We start from the raw sequence: 22,120 nt of genomic DNA, 5'->3' as shown, positions 1-22,120 counted from the left end.
CCCAAACCCAGTACACCAGTGTAGCTGAAAACACATGTCTAAGTCTCCATTGCACCGAGGTTACCCCAGCTGTCTCTGCTGCTTTTTGCCAATCCTGTGCTCACCAGAGAACTGCTAGTCCCTTATTTTCTTTCTTTCTTTTTTTTTTTTTTTTTTTTTTTGGTTTTTTCGAGACAGGGTTTCTCTGTTAGCCTTGGCTGTCCTGGAACTCACTCTGTAGACCAGGCTGGCCTCGAACTCAGAAATCCGCCTGCCTCTGCCTCCCAAGTGCTGGGATTAAAGGCGTGCGCCACCACTGCCCAGCTAGTCCCTTATTTTCAACCTGGGGTTAGGCTGTTCTCTTTTGAGAGCATCTGTCTATAGCATAGGCTGGCCTCAACTTCCTGCCTCAATATAAAAGACATGGACTTATAGGTGTGTAACACCACTTTGAGCTGATTTTTCAGGGCTTCTGATCAGCTCTTACATCTAATTCTTGTTGTGTAAAGAGGGATAGCACTGCTTATTCCTCTGAGAATAAAACAGACACTTATTTGGGGGCTATTGGTTCAGCTTCCATGGCTGTAAATTCCCCTTGGCTTATATCCATTTGGAACTGCAGTTCCAGGAGATCTGATGCCCTCTTCTGGTCTCCTTGGGCACCAGGCAGAGATACAGTTACAAACATACACTCAGGCAAAACACATGAAATTAATGAAGTCCGGTCTACCCACTGCTAGGTTACTGGCTACTCTTTTGGGCACTGAAACTTAAATTTTTTAATGAGATCCCTTTGTGTGTATGTGCACTCACCCCACCCAACCCCCATGCCCTTGCAAGCTCAGGTATCAGGACAATGAGCAGGAAACCACCTCACAGTATGACTTCTGGGAAGGACCTTGGGTCATCAGCTTTGGTGGCAAGTGCCTTTACCCTCTGAGCATCTTACTGTCTATGTCCCTCCTCCCTGTTGTGAGACATGGTCTCACATAGTCCAGGTTAGCCTTGGACTATGTAGTTAGGGATGACACTGGGCCGGTCCTCTTGCACCCATTATCTGCTTCATGTGGTAACAGGGACCAAATCCAGAGCTCTGAGCACACTAAGCAAACACTCTAAAATTAGGTACACATCCCAGACTCCCATACACACACACAAAGGTGGGGCCTCATTGTGTAGCCCAGGCAATCTTTGAACTCTTTCCTCAGACTCTCAAGTGCTGGGATTACAAGGACGTCCAAACATGCCTTGCAAAGTACTAGAATTTTTCACTTTTATGATTCTTCTCCACACGTTCAAGACAGGGTTTCTTTATGTGGCCCTGGCTGTCTTGGAACTACTCTGTAGACCAAGGTGGCCTTGAACTCACGAATATCTGTTTGCCTCTGCCTTCTGAGTGCTGCGATTAAAGGTGTGATCCACCGCCTGGCTCATGTTTGTGATTCTTGTCAGAAGTTATACTGGCATGGCACAGTTTGTTTCTCCTTCCTTATTAGGCAGTTAAGTCCCCAAAGACCACAGATTGAGATGTCCTACCTTTGTTAGCTTTCTCAATAACAGTCTAGTCCCAGAGCCAGGGCTGCAGGGGTTCCCAGTCACCAGGAGTCTGACTCCATGCCAGAGATCAGCCTGCTGCTGCCACTGAGAACCCAGATAGCATGGAATCTTTTCATTCCAAGCTGCACTGCTGAGAGCTCTATACTGATCTCTGTCTTTTGAGGGAATTAGAGCCCCAGCCTGTGTGACTACTCAGTGCCTTGCAGTATTGTGTGGGCATCTTATTGAGAATCTATTGATATATAAATCTGACTGATGAATTATACGCTTCAAGAGCTTTGATTTACCGGATTAAGAGGATTTGTTACCACCAGCCATAGGGATGGATGGCAGAGAAAGAACTAGTGGCTCTGAGGCAAGCGAATCAGAGCTGGGAAGACCACCGTATTGGGGCTAGCCTTGGAGGTGGTGAGCCTGGGACTGCTGGGGATAGAGTAGCTGGACAGAGCATGGGGTGGTGCCAACTTTAATATTTCCTGCAACAAAACCATAAGCTCAATTAAACTTTGATTTTCCATCTTCAGGTTTTTCAAGACAGGGTTTCTCTGTGTACACATACATACATAGCCCTGACTGTCATGGAACTCACTTTGTAAAACAGGCTGGCCTTCAATTCAGTTCTGGTTGACTCTGTCTCCCAAGTGCTGGGATTAAAAGTGTACTCTGACACCACAAGGCTTTTAATAATTATTTTTCTTTTTTTTTCTTTCTTTTTTTTTTTTTTTTTTTAAAGATTTTTATGTGTGTTGCTGTTTTGCCTTTAAGGACAGTTGTTAGCTGCTGTATGTGTGCTAGCAATTGAACTCAGGTCCTCTGGAAGAGCAGCCAGTGGTCTTCACTGCTGAGCCATCTCTCCAGCACATATGCCCTTGATTTAAAAAAAAAATGGTTTGAGAAATAAAAAGGGGTTAAGAATTCAAAAGAGAACAGTGAGGAGAGGTATATGGGAAGGTTTAAAGGAGGAAGGGGAAAAGAATACTTATAGTCTCCAAAAAGGTCTTTTTTTTTTTTAATTTGCCACATGGCTTCTGCAGTGAGAAGCTGCCCACATGCCCTGGTCATCTGAGTCAACCCTAGAGCAGTGAAGTGACAGATGTCACAGACAAATTGCTCTTACAACTAGCCACGAGTTTTGTTTCAGAGATGAGTTCTCATAATGTAGCCCTGGTTGGCCTGGAACTAGCTCTGTAGACCAGGCTGGCCTCAGAACTCAGATCTTCCACCTGCCTCTGCCTCCCCAGTATCTGGGTTGAAGGTGTGCACCGCCACATTTGGCCTCTTCACTTCTTAGCAACACTGAAATCACCAGCCTGGGCTTGCAAATAGACTTTTATTATCATTGAGGAAGAGGACACATAACCTACTCAGTTTTCAAGAACATATGTTCAAGGTATATGCCATCAGATAGTTGGAGGTGGGACCATTTGTCATCAGTTGAATTATGCTCACATCATCACATAATGTTTTGTTATAAGAGCTGTCAAAGGAAAAACAAGATGTCAGTACTCAAATGGGAGTGAAGCTTATCAATTGATAATTAGACTATCGTTACATTACAGTCCTGAATTTGTTTTAAAACTTTTTAATACTTGTCATGTGTGTATGTATATGCATGCACTCCTGTGTGTGTACCTGAGTGTGTATGTGCCTATGTGTGCATGCCTGTGTGTACTAGTAACTGTATACATGTGTGTGTGTGTGTGTTTGTGTGTGCCTGTGTGTGTGTGTTCGAGTGCATGCCTATGCTCATATGCATGGAGTGAATAGATAATAACCTGTGGGAATCAGTTCTCTCCTTTCACCAAGCAGGTTCCAGAGACTGAACTTGTCAGGCTTGGTGGCAGTTGCCTGATCTGCTGAGCCATCTCAAGTTAATTTTGAGTAACCACACACATTGGCAAAGGCAGACTATCATTCATAGCGTGAGTTCCAATCCCAGCCTTCTGCAGTAGACCTCTGCCCCACTTCTCAGTCTCAGTTGTTCAACAGATTACCTAGCTTAAGAACAATGAGAGAAGCCGGTGTGATGCCGCATACCTATAAGTCACTTCAACTTAGGAGGCTGAGGCCAGAGAATTGACAGAGTTTGAGGTTAATCTAGGCCATACAGTGAGACCTTGTCTCAGAAAAAAAGATTTTAATTTATAAATTTATTTTAAAATTGAATTCTGTTCCCTTGGCCAAACATGGTCCACTCAGAGCAAATACAGTAAAGAAGCAATGCATCCCCTCCCACTAGGGGGCGTGGAGATGGTGGGGCACATGTCCATCATTCCATTCTCTACTACTGAGGGAAGCCTCTACTAGATCACTGGGGATCTCATAAGTGTCAGGCCCGCCCTGGGCAAGTACACAGCCTCCTGACCGTGACCTTGCAGACTCTAGCCAAAACCGGTCGTCTACACTCATAGTTTCCTTTGCACTGAGGTGGTAAAAATGGCACCCCATCTCTCTCTACTCAGCATGTTGAGAACACAGCAAAAGTCCCTAAATTTTGGGGTAAAGATCATTATCAGGGTTCATCCTTTCCATGTGCAAGACCCTGGATTCATTCCCCCAGCACAAGAAAGACAAAATCCCTTCCTTAAATTGTAAGTTTACAGAGACTCGAAAGCAGGTCAAGCCCAAAATACAAAAAGTTCCAGCCATTTACACTAGATTCACCAAAAACAAGTTTCTAAAAATTAAACAATGAACTTGAAATCAGAGGGACATTACACCTGATCTATAGAATGACAGACCCCAATGACAATTGATCTTTCAGCACCTCATAGAAACCAGAAGGACATGGTAGAGCCCTTTCCAAAACCTGAAGGAGTAGAAACTAATACCAATTTAAGAAAACCTAGACTGAGTGAGAGGGAGAAGGTTCAGGAGTTCAAGGCAAGTCCTGAATACATAAAGTTTTAGGCCAGCCTTAAATACAGAGCAAGTTTGAGGCTAGTCTTGGGGTATACAAGATGTCTCAAAGCATACATGCACATGCTCACACACACACACACACACACACACACACACACACACACACACACTTACTTTACATAGCCAAGGCCTTCTTGAGCGAAACAAAACTGAAGTTATCACAATATCAGATTTTAAAATATATCACAGCAAGCGGTTGTGGTCAAAGCAGAATGAATGATACTGCCATCAAATAGATGAATCAGAGCCTAGGAGAACCTGCACTTTTATTGTTTGGTGATTTTTTTTTTTAAGGACAAGGACTAGGCTGTCCAGTAAATGGTGTCAGGAAGATTCAAAAGTCATCACTTTCTTATACTTCCCACTACTCAATGATTCAATGATCAATTCATAACACACTGAAGGCAACACTAGACCTGAGACTGGAAAGTCACTAAAAGAGAATTTGTAGAAAAAGCTCCGTGACTCAGCTCTAGGCAGGAGTTCTTGGCTAGGAACTCTCAAGTACCAGCAAGCAAAGCAGGAATTGGCCAATGGAATAGAATCAAACTAAAAAGTCTCTCCACAGCTTAGTGGAGGAAACAAACAAAACACCAAAACCAACCAACCAACAACAAAACATCAATCAAGAGAAGGAAGAGAAACCCTATAAAGTATGGGAAAAAATTGAAATAAGTTTTCATTGTGTATAGCCCAGATTTGCAATGAATTTGAATGTAGCATAGGCTAGCCTCTAACTTGAGGTAATTCTGCCTTAGTTTCCTGCATGCTGGGATTATAGCTGTGTGCCACTATGTTCAAAGGGAGACATATCTGTAAGTCATACATGTAATATAAATTATACTGGTAAATTGTCATGTGCTGTTGGCCCTTGTTGAAAGGGGACTCTGGGAGAACAACTTCAGTCCCAGGCAGAAACAGGTGGATCTCTGAGTCCAAGGTCAGCCTGATTCCAAGACAGCAGAGGCTACACAGAGATATACTATAAGGGGGGTGGGGACTCATTTTTTTGGTGGGGGAGACAGGGTCAGGGTGTCATGCTAAATGTTAATAAATACTTGCTTCAGCAGCCCAGGTGCAGGGTTTGGGGCCTGTACCACCACACCACAATCACTGAAGGTAACTTGGATGAAGGCAAGTACAACTCAAAGGAAAATTAGCCAAATGGAAATAATGACAGCTCACTGATGAAGCAACCCAAGTGGGGCCCACACTCAGGAGAACCCATCCTGCCACTGAAGACAAGACACAAGGATGCAGTCCCCCTACTTCTACTGTGGGCCTGAGACTGCTGACATAATAACTGGATCCCAAGAACTAGCAATTCTTTCTTTTCCCTCCTTCCCTCCCTTCATTCCTAATACATAATCTCTCTCTAGAGCCCTGGCTGTCCTGAGACTCACTATGTAGACCAGGCTGTCCTCAAACTGACAAGAGAGCCACTTGACTCTGCCTCCAGAGTGCTGGCATTAAAGGTGTGTGTTATGCTTAGTCAGTTCCTACTTTTGTTTGTGATGGTTTTACAATTAACCCATCTGGCTGCCAGCTTTCCTAAACAGCAGAAGGTGACCTTGAACTTCTGGATCCTCCTGCCTCTACTTAAATATTACAAACACACAGCACCATGTCTGATCTGTATGATGATGGAGGTCATAAATATAGTCATATCTCTTTATAGAAAGTTCATTTCTCTTTTAAAAATGCATTTTACATAGATACATATTTAAACTTTAAATTTTAAGTTTAAATGAACTTTAAAAGCATTGGTGTGACGGTGTCAGTCAGATCTCCTGGAACTGGAGTTATAGACAGTTGTGAGCTGCCATGTGGATGCTGGAGATTGAACCCAGGTCCTCTGGAAGAGCAGCCAGTGCTCTTAACTGCTGAGCCATCTCTCCAGCCCCAGAAATGTTTTAAAATTAATGTCCAGTTTAAATTAAAAAGCCAAGCTTACCATGGCCGTTTCCAAAACCTCCTCCTGTTTGGCAGCTGATAACACCTCCTGAGCAGCAGGCTTCTCTCCTCCCATGCGTACACATCCAAAGAGCCATCAATAAAGGTGACGATGACATAAACTGGGTCCTTCAAAGAACACCCAAATGTGAGTAGGCTGCAGTCAATGTCAGGTCAAAAGACAGAAAGAGGGGCTAGGAGACGGTCCATGAGGTAAAGGCACTTGCTGAGCAAGCCTGGTGCTCTGACCATGTAAAGGTGGAAAGAGAGAGACTAACTCCAGGAAGTCGGCCTCTGGCCTCTGCAAGTGCTCACGCTCGTGCCAATGCACACACACCCCATCTGTATGAAGTTTGAAAAAATGTAAATCTATTTTTGTTAAAACCCACTGGAGGGGAAATGTTCCAAACATACCGCTGATAGTCCCACAATCTCTTGTGGGTAGTGATGAAATCTCTGCAGATTGTAGCCCTCCATGCTAAAGACCAAGACAGAGTACTTAGTTGAACAGACAATCATATTCTTGTCATTGACTCCCATCCATTCTGGGCTGTATAGGTAACCTTGGAACTGGAAACTTTCTACCAAATGTGGTAACTCGAAACTTGCTACCAAATGTCCTGTTCCAAACAAACACAAAATACACAGACAATTTTTCAATCATTTAAGTAAGAGCAAAATCTTCAGCAGTTAAGAGCACTGACTGCTCTTCCAGAGGTCCTGAGTTCAATCCCCAGTAACCACATGGTGGCTCACAACCATCTGTAATGGGGATATAATGCCCTCTTCTGGTACATCTGAAGACAGCTACAGTGTATTCACATGAAGTAAATAAATAAATAAATACTTTTTTTTTTTTTTTTAAAGGTAACAGCAAAACCTTAAATGCTTACTGAAAATCATATCCCTACTTCCATGGCATGCTAATTGGATAGAGACAATGAAAACAGTCCATTGGTCTTTCAAGTCCATGTCCTTGGCCATGAAAAGACAGGAAAAGACAATTGTACAGGGAAAGACAGTTTTTGTTTTTCTCAAAAACAAAAAACCCCAAATGACAAGCAATAACTAACTGTATTATGGGATGGCAAATGGCTTAGAGCAGTGGTTCTCTCTCTATGGGTCGTGACCCCTATGGCCTTCTGTCTTCAAAAATACTTGAATCATAATCCATAAAAGTAGCAAAATTACTGTTATGAAGTATCAATGACAGTAACTTAGTGGCTGGGGTGACCCTCAGCGCCACATGAGATCTGTGTGAAAGTTCAATCGGAAGCATTAGGAAGGTTGAGAAGCACTGGCTTAAAGGACAGAGACACTTAAATACCAAGCCTGACAACCTAGTTCAATTCCTGGAGTACCACATGATGGAGGAGAGAAACCAAATCCCTCAAGTTGTTCCCTGACCCCAATAAATGTGCTTGTGGCATGAATTCCTACACAAACATAATAATGTAAAAACAATTTTAAAAGAAATCCTGTCTGGGCTGTGGTGGCGCACACCTCTAATCCCAGCACTTGGAAGGCAGAGGCAATCGGATTTCTGAGTTCTAGGCCAGCCTGGTCTACAGAGTGAGTTCCAGGATAGCCAGAGAAACCCTGTCTTGAAAAAAATAAAACAAAAACAAAAAACAAAAAACTCCTGTGTCTCCCACAAGAGCTCATCATAATCTATAAATAATGCTTGTCATTGGTTTTTCTTCTTCTTCTTTTTTTTCATTCAAGTCAGGGTTTCTTTGTGTAGCCATGGCTAACCTGGAACTTGCTCTGCAGACCAGGCTGGCCTCGAACTTGGAGATCCACTGGACTCTGCTGGGATTGTGGATTACCTCGTGATGATGCTTGTTTTAGTAAAGGGAGCAGCAGGCTTTTTGGTCAGAAGTGAACTTGTGCCTGTTTGATGGTCACTACTCTCATGAGCTATGGTTTTCTTGGGCAGACATGTTTCCATTTCCATCTTGTATTAGGGACTGGGTTCTACTGTCTCACTATATATCCCTGGCTAACTTTGTACTCACTGTATAGATCAGGCTGCCCTAGAACCCAGAGAAATCTGCCTGTCTCTCCTCATAAATGCTGGGATTAAAGGTGTGTATTACAATGCTTGCCCTTTTATTTTTAATATTTTAACTTTATCAGTATGTGTGTGTGTGTACAGGTCTGCGTGGGTGTATGTATGCATGTACACATGCTAAACCATCTTGTCAGCTCCATCTTTTTTGTTTGTGAGACAGCACCCTCTATGGCGCTTCCTGACCCAGTCTACTGATTTTGGGCACGTGCCAAACATCTGGCTTGAGAATTTTCTAAGGTTTACCTTTAACAGTTAGTTGATTCCCAATCTCTTCCAGCTCCATATCAAATGTGGCAAATTGTGTGACATTTTGGAATGCTTTTCTGGACATTAGAGTTATCCTGTCTTCCCTTCTTGGGGTCCAGCAGGCTCCTTGGTATAATGAGAAGGAGAGAATGGTAGACACAGGGGCAGAGAATTCCGATGTTCTCAGTAAGCTGTCCAGGAAATATACCTGCAGAGAGTATGGCCCAGTGCAATCAATGAGGAGTAACACCTCTGCAGCCTGGCACATGTGCACTCCAGACAAGGGGCTTTTGAAAGAAACCCAGGAGTGGCTGCATCTGTTCTTCACCCAATGGTGGAGCAGTCATTGCTCTCATTCAGGGTTGAAATAACTCACCATCTTCCTGCCCCTCCCATCACATTCAGAGACAGAATGGAGTCCCTGTCCCAGGTCAAAGGGCGCCTCGGTCACCCTACTGTAATGGACTCATCAGGCAGAGACTGGTTAAGTACATTTTCACTGTGCAGAGGACTACTCCAGGGCTGTTCTGGATTTTTTTTTTTTAAATGAGGCATTGAGACTGTCTTCTGTAACCCAGGTTCCTTTGAAAGTATGTCAATGTATAAAACCAAATGAATATGCTTGGGCCCTGAGAAGTACTTGGCCTGTGGGCGGACCATCTCTCTCATAATACCTAAGAACCAAGCACCAGAGAGCTGTCAGTTAAGAGAGAAGGCAGTATATAAAGCACTGGGTATGGTAGCACTTATGTGAAATGTGTCATAGGGTGGGTAAGCGTGTCAGCCAGTGATAGAAAATTGTTTCCATTTCTGGACAAGCAAAGGTTTCTGGGGCTGTTATGTCACCTGCCTTTGTCCTTTGGCTGAGCCACATTTCAAGGACACTTCACTAATAGACATTTGCCATTGTGGTCGGTCACATGACTGCTTCCAAGCACAATATTGTTTCCAACTATAAAAATGGCTTTCCTTATGATAGGGCCTAGGAGGGCAGGAGTGATCTGCCTGAACCTCCCTGGGGACTGTTCCTTCCCACCATCTCTCACCTTCACCCTGGAATTGCTAGAACAGACCTACCCTTGGCAAGACGCATTGATGGTGTTTCATACTGAGAAAGACCCATTTCTTCTGAGGAGAGCAGTAGAGTTCTTCAATACTGGATTGAAATGCATGGACTTTGGAAATGAGGTGTAAGTCGGGAATCCTAAAGATGTAGAGGTCACCAATGGTATCGCCTGCCTGAAATCAGAGCACCGGCACCCGGTCAGTGGGAAAAGGTTAAGCATGGAGGAGGCAGTGTTATCTGCTCTAAGATACACCACTGTGTCTTCAAGTCCAGTAACAAGAGATCCAAAGCTCTGAGCAGCCTGTGTCACAGAGCATCTGGGATGATCATGGAATAAGACTCTCTAGCCCTGGGGGGAGATGACTCAGTGAGTAACTGTGCAGAGAAAGAGAGAGAGAGAGAGAGAGAGAGAGAGAGAGAGAGAGAGAGAGAGAGAGAGAGAGAGAGATATCAACCCTAGGCCTCCAATGGCTTTTTCTGACCTCCAAGCATGCACGTGATACATAGACACACATGCAGGCAAAATATTCACACGCAAAATAATTCTTTTCCTTTTGGGTTTTTTTGAGACAGGATTTCAGGATTTCTCTGTGTAGCCTTGGCTATCCTGGCCTCACTCTGTTCACCAGACTGGCCTCAAACTCTAGAAATTCACCTGCTTCTATAGCATGCACCATGTCCTGCAGCATTTTTTAAAGAAACTTTTGTAGGGCAAAGTAGCATATTATCTTTAATGCCAACACTCAGAAGACAGAGACAGTTTGAACTCAGAGAGTTAGACCACCCTAGTCTACACAGTGAGTTCTAGGCCAGCCAGGACTACATCATGAGATTCTGTCTCAATCACATGAAGCAGGGAATGTGTAAAGGTTTTCCAAGTGCTAAAACCCTCTTCCCCAGGACTCACTGGGACATGAATGTTATCCTTTGTTCTCAATATTTTTCACATTTTTCTCTCTATTGTCTCTACCCAAATTCATGGATTCAGCAATAATAGACATTTCAAAGGCAAGAAGATGTAAAACCACTTAGAAAGATTGTGTGTGTGTGTGTGTGGGGGGGGTGGGTGTTATATGTATATTTATGTGTATGTATGTAGTTTACATAACAGGGCATACATGGAAACCAGAGAAGGATGCCAGGTATCCTGTTATCCACTTCTCCGGATTTCCTGAGAGTCTCTATTGAGCCTGGACTTAGGCTGGCTTGGTTCGCAGCCGTCTAGTCCCAGTGACCCTTGTGTTTCCATCCCCTACACTACTGGGGTTACAGGCACCTTTAGCCACAGCTCACTTTTTATGTGAGTGTCAGGGATTTGAACTCGGGTCTTCATGCTTGCACAGCCAACACTACTACCCACTGAACCATCTCTCCTCAGATCCCAAGAAAAAATTTTAAAATGATATTTTAAAGAGAATGGCTTTAAAAAAAAATGTACATGAAGTAGGTCAAAGGCTAAGGGATGGCCATGTTTTCTGTATACTGTGATTGACTCTCAGGGTTTACAGAGACTCCAAGATGGCAAGTTAAGATTTGACAGTAATGGGACCTCAAGTTGGCAAGTGTTTTGTTCTATGTGCCTATTCTAGATTTGGGGGTCACTTACCAAGACAATCGGGCCATCCTTTGTAAAGACAGCTTCCAGTGATTGACAGGGAAAGAACAGCCTGTAAGCCGCCAGAGCTTCTGTGTTGTGACAGTCCCACAGTTTGATAGTTTGTACTATATCTACAGTGACCACAATTTGCATCTCAGGAAGGGTCGTCAACATCTTGATGTAGGTGCCATATTTTGACATTTTTGAAATTATAATACCCTGGGGAACAAGAGCATCATCATGTCTGAGCACCTCTAGTTCAGCTGCTTTCACCCACCAGCTTTATGTGGGAGCCTCCTCCACACTGGAACCCCTTCTTACTTAGGAGAAAAGAGTATGAAAGTTCTAAGCATCCCTCATTGGACATGGGTGCACATGACTAGAATCCCAGCCCAGTGAGGCAGAGGTGGAAAGGTCACTAGAAGCTTGAGGCCAGTCTAGTCTACAATGCCAAGTTGCAGGCAACTTGGAACTACAAGACTATCTCAAAAAAAGAAAAAAGAAACACAGGGTTGGAGAGATAGCTCAGCATTTAAGACCACCAGCTGTTCTTAACCAAAGGACCTGGGTTCAATTCCCAGCACACATGTGACAGCTTATAACTGTCTGTAACTCCAGTTCCTGGGGACATGACACCCTCACAGGGACATACATGTAGGCAGAAATACATATGTACATAGAAATAAAAAGAAACACAAGAAGGAAAACAAACATCTGGATTATTTGGGGCAGGAGTCGACAGGAAACAGGACACATACATTGTGCTCAGACACAAGCACACATTCACTATTCAGACCAGAAAGAACATGGCTGTCACATGGCTCACCAGGGAAGGGCACTTGCCACTAAACCTGATGACAGGGCTTCAATCCTCAGGAACCACATGGAAGGGAGACCTAACTCCCACAATCATGTATGAAGAACAATCAGCAGCCCTGTGTTCAACGCCATTTCACCTTCACTAACAGTGCAAGCAGGGAGCAGGTGCCTATTGTCACTTCTGGTGGGGCTAGATTTGTTGTTGTTGTTGTTCTTGTTGTTGTTGTTTTAGAGACAGGGTCACTCTATACCCCTGGCTTTCCTGGAACTCACTATGTAAACCAGGCTGGCTTCAAATTCACTGGCCTCTGCCTTCCGAGCACTGGAGTTAAAGGCCTGGGTAGTATTAGGTTTTATAACACATGAAACGAATCTATGTACAATAAATCAATTCCAAAACTGGTTATTGTATCATCAATTCTTCTACACTGCAAATGAGAAAAGCAGGTTCTTTTCCAGGCATTTCTTTAGCTTAAAGAAAAAAAAAAAAAAAATCAAGGGCCTAGAGAGATGGCTCAGTGGTTAAGAGAACCAACTGTTCCTCCAGAGGTCCTGAATTCCATTCCCAGCAACCACATGGTGACTCACAACCATCTGTAATGGGATCTGATGTTATCTTTGGGCATGCAGGTATACATGCAGATACAGCAAATAAAATAAATAAGTTTTTCTTTAAAAAAAATGACACACTCTCTTACACACTCTCTCACACACACTCTCACACACACTCTCACACACAGACTCACACACAGACTCACACACAGACTCACACACAGACTCACACACAGACACACACAGACTCACACACACACTCACACACACACTCAAACACTCACACACACACTCAAACACTCATACATACTCACACACACTCATACACACACACTCACAATCTCACATACTCCCACACACAAACACTCACACTCTTTTATACACACACACACACACTCACACACACACACACACACTTCACCAGCAGCAGTATAAGTAACAAAAAGCCAAAAGCATAATTAAATTTAGTAAAATATTAGAGGCAGCAATCAATATAGCCATTTCTAAGCCCTAGCTCCATTTGCATGAAAATTATTAATTACCTCTCCTTCCCTCTAAACATAATCTCCCCTTTGAGTCAATCTTGCCTCCTTTGAAAGGCAACCTGGTGAAGTCCTTGTCACCATGGAGCACAAGACTCAGTCTCACAAGGTTGAGGTCCAGCTCCACTCCGTGCTCCCTCTGCCAGATACAATGACAATGCACCACTGGATCCTGCCTAGCACTTAGGAGGCAGAGGTCGGAGGGTCCCCATGAGTCCGAGGCCAGCCTGGACTGCACAGTGAACTCTAGGACAGCCTGATATTGTCCTAAACAGCCTCCTCCTAACCCCCAACCCCAAATAAAAACCAAACAAAACCCTCAAACCTCCAACCCGAAGATCATCCTGTTCATTATGTTCCATCTTCAGTTTGCTGTAGGAGACGATGTTTATAAACATTGAGATCCTGTCTAACAAGATAAAAACCCCTTTGCTGGGTGTGTTGGGCCACCCCTTTAGTCCCAGCACCCAGGAGACAGAGGCAGGCAGATCTGAGTTGGAGGTTAGCCTGGTCTACATAGTTGCAGGCCAGCTAAGACTACAGGGTGAGACCTTCTTTCAGACAGACAGAACCAACCAACCTTAAGAATGGATTAATGTTCACTCCATTAGACTCCTTTATCTTCTTTCTATCTTTTGTTTTGGGGGGGGGGTCGAGATAGGGTTTCTCTGTATAGCCCTGGCTATCCTGGATCTCACTCTGTAGACCAGGCTGACCTCAACCTCAGAAATCCACTTGCCTCTGCCTCCCAAGTGCTGTGATTAAAGGCATGTTCCACCATTGCCCTTTTATCTTTTAAAATAAAAAAAAAAAAATTGAGAGAACGGATGATAATGAAGAAATACGTACTGAGGTATCCAGCAGTCACACAGTTCTCTCCTACAATGGCTCAGAGCTGGCTGTCTCACAAGTCAGAGTACACAAGAGAAAAATACTCTTGTATAAAGCAGCAGGGACTGCACAGTGGGAATCTAATGTCATAACACTGAGACAAGCCATGAGGAATGTCCTTAAGAACCACAGGCATGGCCAGTCCTGTGTTCTTTCCCACTGGTACTAGGGTCCCCGCCATCCCCTCTCCCAGGGCATCATATGGGCCCCTAGCACTCACAACACCATAGAAAATAGAGATTCTCTACCTACACAGGTGTGCCAGTGCCAGATCAAGCAACACTGCCACAGCTGTAGCTGGGTTTTCTCCCCTAAGACACACAGCCCAGGAAGGTCTCAAGAGAACTGTGCTCAGAGCTTGTTCTGTTAGCTCCTGGGGTGAGGTACCCCAAACCCTGGTAGACACTATCAGAGAAAGAATCACATGGAGAACAGCTGTGTCAATTGCTCCACACACCCCCAAGAGAGCACAGCTCCACTGTGCTCCCGAGGCAAAGAGTGGGGGCCCATTCTCCTAGTGCCACAGCCAATGAGAGGGCATGGCCAGCTCTCCTCATGCCCTCATGGCCAGCTCTCCTGACTACCACAGGTAGTGAATTGAGGGAGGGCATCACCCCCACATCCATGCCAGCAGATTGCCTCTAAGCACATCTGTAGATATTTCTCTAATTAATCAGCAGTGTGGAAGGACTCAGCCCACTGTCGGCAGTGCCACTGCCAGGCTGGGGGTCCTGGGTGGTATAAGAAAGCTAACTGAGCAAGCCATGGAGAGCAAACCATAAAGAATGACCAATCCTCCATGGTCTCTGCTTCAGTTTCTGTCTGAGCCTCCTCTGATGAACTCACCTCTGAGTTCTTTCCTCCAAGTTACTTTTGGTCATGACCTTTTTTGGGGGGAAGGGGGTTGGTTTTTCAAGACAGGGTTTCTCTGTGTAGCCCTGGCTGTCCTGGAACTCACTCTGTAGACCAGGCTGGCCTGGAACTCAGAAATCTGCCTGTCTCTGCCTCCCAAGTGCTGGGATTAAAGGCGTGTGCCACCACCGCCCAGTCTTGGTCATGACCTTTTAACACACAAAAGAAAGCACACTAACACACAAACGTGTTGTCAAACTATAGTATGTGGTAAATGTTGGTTCTCAAGACTCTCCAAATATCCAGAAATGAGATCAAGCTGGATTATGGGATTTCTGACAGTTAGATAAAAGCCATGGTTCCTCAGGAACTTCTGAAACAGGTTCCCTTCTGCCAAAAGGTATCTTTAGCCTTGTTTTTACTACTGTTATTAATTTACAATGTACTCTCTTTACTTACTAGATACATCCTAGAACAAATAAACACAGATTGTCAAACTCCAATATACTTAATAGATACTGGCTCTCATTCCTGTCAGAAATCTGCTAAATGTAATGTTAACTGTTACTATGTTAACTATGTTACTAGGATTTTCTAATGTTAAAGCTTACTATGACAGACAGAGACTACCAAATCCTGACAGTGAACCCCCAACTCCCAAGATCTCTGAGTGACATGGGCACAGTGACAACAAGACTGCCTAGATTGTGATATGACAACCACTGAGAAACACTGCTCCATTGCCTTGCCCATTGCCAGGGCTTGGTCTAAACTGTGGACAGAGGACACCCAGAGAGTTACATGTCTCATATTGCCTAAGACAAGTGAGTCATTTCTCCCACATTCCTCCCCCACAGGAAAAAGCTTCTCATCTTCTGGGCCTGATGGCCAGACTACCTCTGCCTGAGTCACAATGGAATTGTCCACTGCAGGTGTCACAAGATTGATAACTATTGTTTCCAAGGGAAACAACCGAGCTGACAAAGTAGCTTGAGCTGTTTCACCCACCACAGGATACTCTTACACTCCTCCAAGGTCCTTACTTCCTTGACATCCCCCCTCATAAATAACACTAACCTGTCATTTCCCCTTCTGCTTCAGACCCCAACCTCGTCCTACCAACTCCTTAATGTCATGCAACCTGGGCACTTTAAAGATTGCTGGCTATGTGTACCCCTTGAACAAACTCACAATTGCCACTTACAGCTTCTCCAGTGACCCTGTCAAGTCATCTTACTTCACCTGTCACCAGCTGCCCTGACTCTGTTGTTGCCAAGGCCCCATACCTTTTCTCTATCACTCTTAACTATAGACTTAAGGTGTTTCTCATACTAATCTATATAATCAACTATCATGTTTACAAGGTCAAAATTTCAAGTTTCCTTTAATTCTCTTTTAAATGTAACCTTAAAATGTTTATCATCATGCTAAATTTATATAGATTCAATCTCCCAGATAGAAGGAAAAAGCCCTTTTTGCTCCTTCTGCTCCACAAAAGGTTTTTGTCTTCCCTAAATGCATCTCAAATAGTGTTCATGCTGTTAACAGATTTATCTCTTTTGTAAACTTATAAGTTCCAGGAAACCCACTCAGATCCATGTATCATAGACCAAACAGACTCCATCTAGATAAGTACACCTGCCAATCAATAGCCTGAGTTTCTACCTGTTACCTATTCCAGAGGATGGGATTTCTCTCCTGTTCCCTGGGATTGGGACTTCTCTCACCCCAACCACCAAGACCTAAGTTTCAAATGTACACCTAAGAAGATTATTCTCCCCAAAGTACTAAACTTTATTCTCTACCTCTAATATATATACATATTTCAGCATCTTGCTATGTCCAGGCATCTACTCAAAATCTGTATCCAGAACAGCTCCAGAGAAACAACAGATGTGCCAGCACCTGCTCTCACAGACACAGATGCTTCTACTACACCTGCTTCTTCCTATCCACAGATGGTTCCACAGATCCTAGATAGCAAAGAAACAGCCAATTCTCCTAAGACTGGACCAACATCCCCATCTTCGTTTTCTTAGGTTTCACAGGGACACAACACCTCAAAGTCAGCAGGAAATAGCTAAAGATCAAGATGGTCCTATCCCTGGTTCACCACCACCTCTTTCTAGTTTCTCCTTTTAAAAATTAAAGCAAAATGGAGGAATGTCAGCATGCCTTCTAGGCTCCAGCCTAGGCAACAGCCAGGTAGGCCTGGCTTTCCATAAAAGGGGCTGTTTGTCCCCTCCTTGCTCTCTCTGCCCCTTCAGTCTGACTCTTTTCTCTCCTTAACCCCCTTTTCCCTTTTCACTCTCTCCCTCCCCCCTCTCTTTCTCTCCTCCCTTATCATTGCCTTAAATAACCTCTATTCTATACTATACCCATCATATGTTTGCTACCTCAGGGGGAAGGGATGCCTCAAGGTCGGCCCACCAAGGCACCCTCCCACCTCACCAGACTTTGCTCGTAAAACATATCCTGGTTTTTTAAAAACACAACATAATCTACTTCTTTCTCTGTGTGCTCTGAACTATTCTAGATGCCTCTGGCTGCTCTCTCATATCTACAGTAAACAACCTTAATCATTATTATGGAGAGTCATGTCAGCAGTTTCTTTACTGAATCCCCTCAAATAGCAAAAAAACAAAAAGAAAAACAAACAAACAAACAAACAAACAAAAAACCTCAAAGCATTTCCAGCAAAATCAGGAACAAAACAAGTATATCCACACTCTCTACTCTCCCTCAAAATGGTATTGTTTTAGCTAGAATAATCAAACAAGGGAAGCAAACAAAAGGGATGTCAATAGGAAAGAGAAGCCAGAGTTGCCTCATTGGCAGACACTATGAGCCTGTACTTAGAGACCCCGAGACTCCACAGGAACACTCTTAGAACTGATAAACTTCCAGCAGATTGATAGGCTATGAACTTAACATGGGAAAGAACATTAGTGCCCTTCCTATACAGCAATAGACACAGTGAGAGAGGATCAGGGAAGCCATCCCATCCACAGCAGCCTTGAAACACCACCCTGGAAGGGCCTGGTGGATGTGGTACACGCTTTTGATCCCAGCAGGCAGAGGTTGGCAGATCTCAGAGTTTGAGGCCAGCCTAGTCTACAGAGCAAGTGTCCCCCAAGGCTCTCACACAGTGAAACCCTGTTCCAAACCAAAAGTACAACAACAAACAAACCCTGGAGTAAGAGGCCAGAGTGATGGGTCAGCAGCTCAGAGCAAGTGATGCTCTTGCAGAGGACCCTAGGTGGGTTCCCAAAGCCTACACAACATCTCAGTCTCTGGCCTTGGCCAGCAGGCACCAACCACAAACTAACACAGGCACACACACACATATATAAAATAAAAAATATATCTGGCACCAACCATAAAATAACAAGGCACATACATATATAAAATAAAAAAGAAACATATCTTAAAAAGGAATACCTGGGGAAACACAACCTAGTATGTGAACAATCTCTATGATAAAACTTTGAAACATGTTGGGCAGTGGTGGTGGCACATTCCTTTAATTTCAGCACTTGGGAGGCAGAGGCAGGTGGATTTCTGAGTTTGAGGCCAGCCTGGTCTACAGAGTGAGTTAGTTCCAGGACAGCCAGGGCTACACAGAGTAACCCTGTCTCGAAAAACAAAAAACAAAAAACAAAAAACAAAAAACAAACAAACAAACAAAAAAAAACACTTTGAAACACTGACAGTCACTGCAGAGATGGCTTAGCCTATAGCTCCAGTGCCCACAGCTTACAGCCATCTACAACTAAAGTTTTAAGGGACTTGACACCCTCTTGTGACCTCCACAGGCAGCAGACACGCTTGCATCACACATACATATATGCACAGAAAACACTCATAAAATAATTAAATCTAAAAAAGGGAGGACAAAGCAGGTGTGTCATGTAAACCTTTGACATATGGGGGGGCCAAGGTAGGTGGATCTACATGGGGACTTCTAGGACAGTCAGGTCTATACAGGGAGATCCTCTCTCATCATCACCAACAACAAAAAGATGAAATCACAATTCACATCCAGGTAACTTTTGCTACTCATTGGCCAGACTCACCTTGTAAATATCCCAGGTGGAAATCTCGGCATCGGAATTTATGATACAGACAACTGATCTGTCTTGTGGGTTTCTTATTAAGCCTCGCCCAGAGAGATAACATGCATGGTCCCAAAATCCTGCAAGAAAACCCCAACAATATTTAGACACCAGACAGTTGAGGGGCAACTCAAACCAAAGAAGGTATGTTTCAGTTTCCTCTACCTTGTAGAAGGCTTGTATAAAAGTTGTGGGAAGGATGAAGCAGAGGCAGTCAAGCACACTGCAGGTTGGTCATTTGTTCAGATACAGTTAACTCTTTAATGTGCTTCTATAGATACAAAATGGGTACTGGGGGCTGGGGCTGGAACTCAGTGGGGATAGTGCACGGTTCTGTTCCTAGAGGCCTATAAACCATAACCCAGTTCTCAATTTGAGGCAAAAGGATCGAGGTCATTGGTGTTTTCTACATGAAGAATTTGAGGTCAGCCTGTAATACATGAGATCCTGTCTTGGGAGAAAGAAAGAGAGAGAGACAGAGAGAGAGAGAGAGAGAGAGAGAGAGAGAGAGAGAGAGAGAGAGAGAGAGAGAGAGAGAGAGAGAGAGAGAGAGAGAGAGAGAGAGAGAGAACAAAGGAAAAAAGAAACAAACAAAGAAACAAAAGAAATAAAACAGCCAGATATAAAGATGTCCCAGTCCCAGTGAAGGCAAGTTGCAGATCTTGAGTTTGAGGCTAGTGTAGTCTACAGATCAAGTTCCAGGCTAGCCACAGCGATATAGTTTCAAAACAAACAGAAAAGGTAAGATTTTTCCCATCAGGAGAACTGATTCCACAAAGTTCTCTACACACACACACACACACACAGTGCCATGTACACCCATCACATACACACACTAAAAATAAGTGAAAGAAATTTAAAAGTATCTCTCTATCAGAAAGCTGTTCTGAGGAAGTTTTTAGAAAAAAAAGATAACTAAAGCCTATCTAGTAATTTCCCCATTAAATTCTCTCTGTACTCTAGGGAAGGTATGAAGCCTTCAGGGCAAGGGAGCGATATATATAGACCTGGTTTAAGATTTTGAGCAACCACTCAGCAGATCACAGAGTGGTTCTATGGCTAGCCTAGCACAGCAGCCCCATCCCATTAAACCACAAGTCCCTTCCTCTTAATGAGTGAGAATGTAGGACTGCAGAGAATGGGAAAAACCAAGTGGGTGTCTCTTCTAGCGAACCTGATGTCTTCGTATAAATTTCCTTGTAAGTGAAATCTTCTGGCTTTGCCCGGGACTTGGCATGTTCTTGCCATGTTTTATAATGAAAGAACTGCTTCCATGTCTCTGTGCCCAGGAGCTGCGGGGTGACGTCCTCACCGAAGAGCCATCTCTTTACACAGAGCTTCCTACAATGCACAGTTGCAATATCATCAGGCTGACCCCAGTCACCTCACCTTAGAGGTGTGCACAACTTTTATTCACTAACCATCCTCACACAGCAGAGGTCCTGGTCCAGACTCAGAAGGCCTCCTCTTCCCTTCCTGCCCCATCTCATCCCTTCTTCCCATCCCACCCTTCCCCTCTCCTTACTTCCACAGGATGTCACTGCTTGCAATTGCATTCCAGTCCTATGGGAGAGAAAAGAATCCTTAAATCAACAACCACTCCCTTCCCCTTGGTCTCAATTTGGTCTGTGCTGGGCCTACACAGGTTAATCAAGCACAGTCCTAGCTCCTCAGGCCCAGCCAGCCTGGAGAGACCTACCCCAGCAAACACAAGTCACCTTGGGCGGGCTCAGAGGAAGTAGGACCGGTCTCCACAGGTCTGACAGGGAGTCTCAAGGATGCCACGTATCAGCAGCACATCTCCTCAAGGCAGCTTGTTCTTTTCACTTAGCAGAATGTTGTTGTCACTGTTGCTGCTCTGAGATAGGGTGTCTAAGTAGCCTGGGCTGGTTCTAAATTCATGTAATTGAGTATGACCCAAACTCCTGCCATCTTGCTTCCACCTCCCAAGTGCTTCAATTACAGGCATGTGCCACCACTCCTGCCTCATTGAACTGTAGTTGAGGTCTTCAGAGTGGATAATGCTAACCCATGAGAATATATATGTTTGCTTTTCTGTAGGTCGGCTCTCCTGTTGGTCAAGAGAAGCAGCTGAGTTCCTGAGACATTAATGTGTCAGAGCTGAGCAGACAGGTCTGAATGAGGTAAGTGTAAGTGTAAGGAGGGAAGAGAAGGAAGAAAAAAAGGAAGGGAAGGAAGGGAAGGAAGGGAAGGAAGGAAGCCAGACTGTGTGAGTACAATGCTGGGGTAGCTGAGACTCCAAGACTGATCGGGAAAGGCCCAGGGCCTTATGATGCACCAAATGGAGAGTTCAGCCAAGGAGCTTTTACCTTGTTCACTTGGGCAGCCTGTAGCAAACTGAAGCCGTCCAGATAAGAGAGGATTCTCAGCAGCTCCACATAAGGAAAATCATACTCCATCTTACTGGGCCTAAGTCCACATTGACTCTTCTTTCTCCTCCCCAGCTTGCTCCAATTTTAAAGGCTTGGCCAAAGATTTAACAGAGCTGCCACCTGCAACTCCTCAGGCTTTGATTGCAGCAAGCTGCAGGTGTGTAGACTCTCAGCCTCACACTAACACACACACACACACACACACACTCACCGGAGCCAGATACACTCAGCTAAGAGTGTTCACACCTAAATTCACTCCACAGTGTTATTCATCGCACAGATGAGCTCAACAACCCCTGCCTGGCACTGTGGAGACCAAAAAAGTACATGAACTGGGGTAGCCCCCATTGATGATGTACTTGTCAGAACTTTCTAGAAAATACAGAGTAACACACTAATTTTCAACAGGCTAAAGACTGAGACTTTGTGTCAGAAATAGAAAAGTAAGAGTCATGCTGATTTTGTTCATGCTCGTTATGTTAGTGACCAGAAATCGGAATGTGTTTTCATTCTAACATTACCTTCTCCTGTGCAGCCACAGGGTGGAGCTTAAGTCCTGGAC

The 22,120-nt window shown here is 44.2% G+C and overlaps 1 protein-coding gene across 1 annotated transcript; it reads right to left on the bottom strand.

Annotated features, from left to right (window-relative positions):
- Positions 1-2,907: 2,907 nt before the first annotated feature.
- LOC117693519 (F-box/WD repeat-containing protein 15-like) lies at positions 2,908-21,600 on the bottom strand. Its single transcript, XM_034484221.2, has 10 exons — positions 21,496-21,600; positions 20,691-20,728; positions 20,340-20,506; positions 19,127-19,245; positions 11,404-11,613; positions 9,809-9,970; positions 8,729-8,939; positions 6,826-7,031; positions 6,413-6,540; positions 2,908-3,013 (listed from the first exon to the last, which is right to left on the bottom strand). Exons 1-10 carry the CDS (start codon positions 21,583-21,585, stop codon positions 2,908-2,910), a joined length of 1,437 nt encoding a protein of 478 aa, XP_034340112.1. The 5' UTR covers positions 21,586-21,600.
- Between the last annotated feature and the right edge of the window lie 520 nt (positions 21,601-22,120).

Source organism: Arvicanthis niloticus, chromosome 21 (genome assembly GCF_011762505.2).
Source record: "Arvicanthis niloticus isolate mArvNil1 chromosome 21, mArvNil1.pat.X, whole genome shotgun sequence".
NCBI lineage: Eukaryota > Metazoa > Chordata > Mammalia > Rodentia > Muridae > Arvicanthis > Arvicanthis niloticus.
This window is presented reverse-complemented; position numbering and strand designations above follow the sequence as displayed.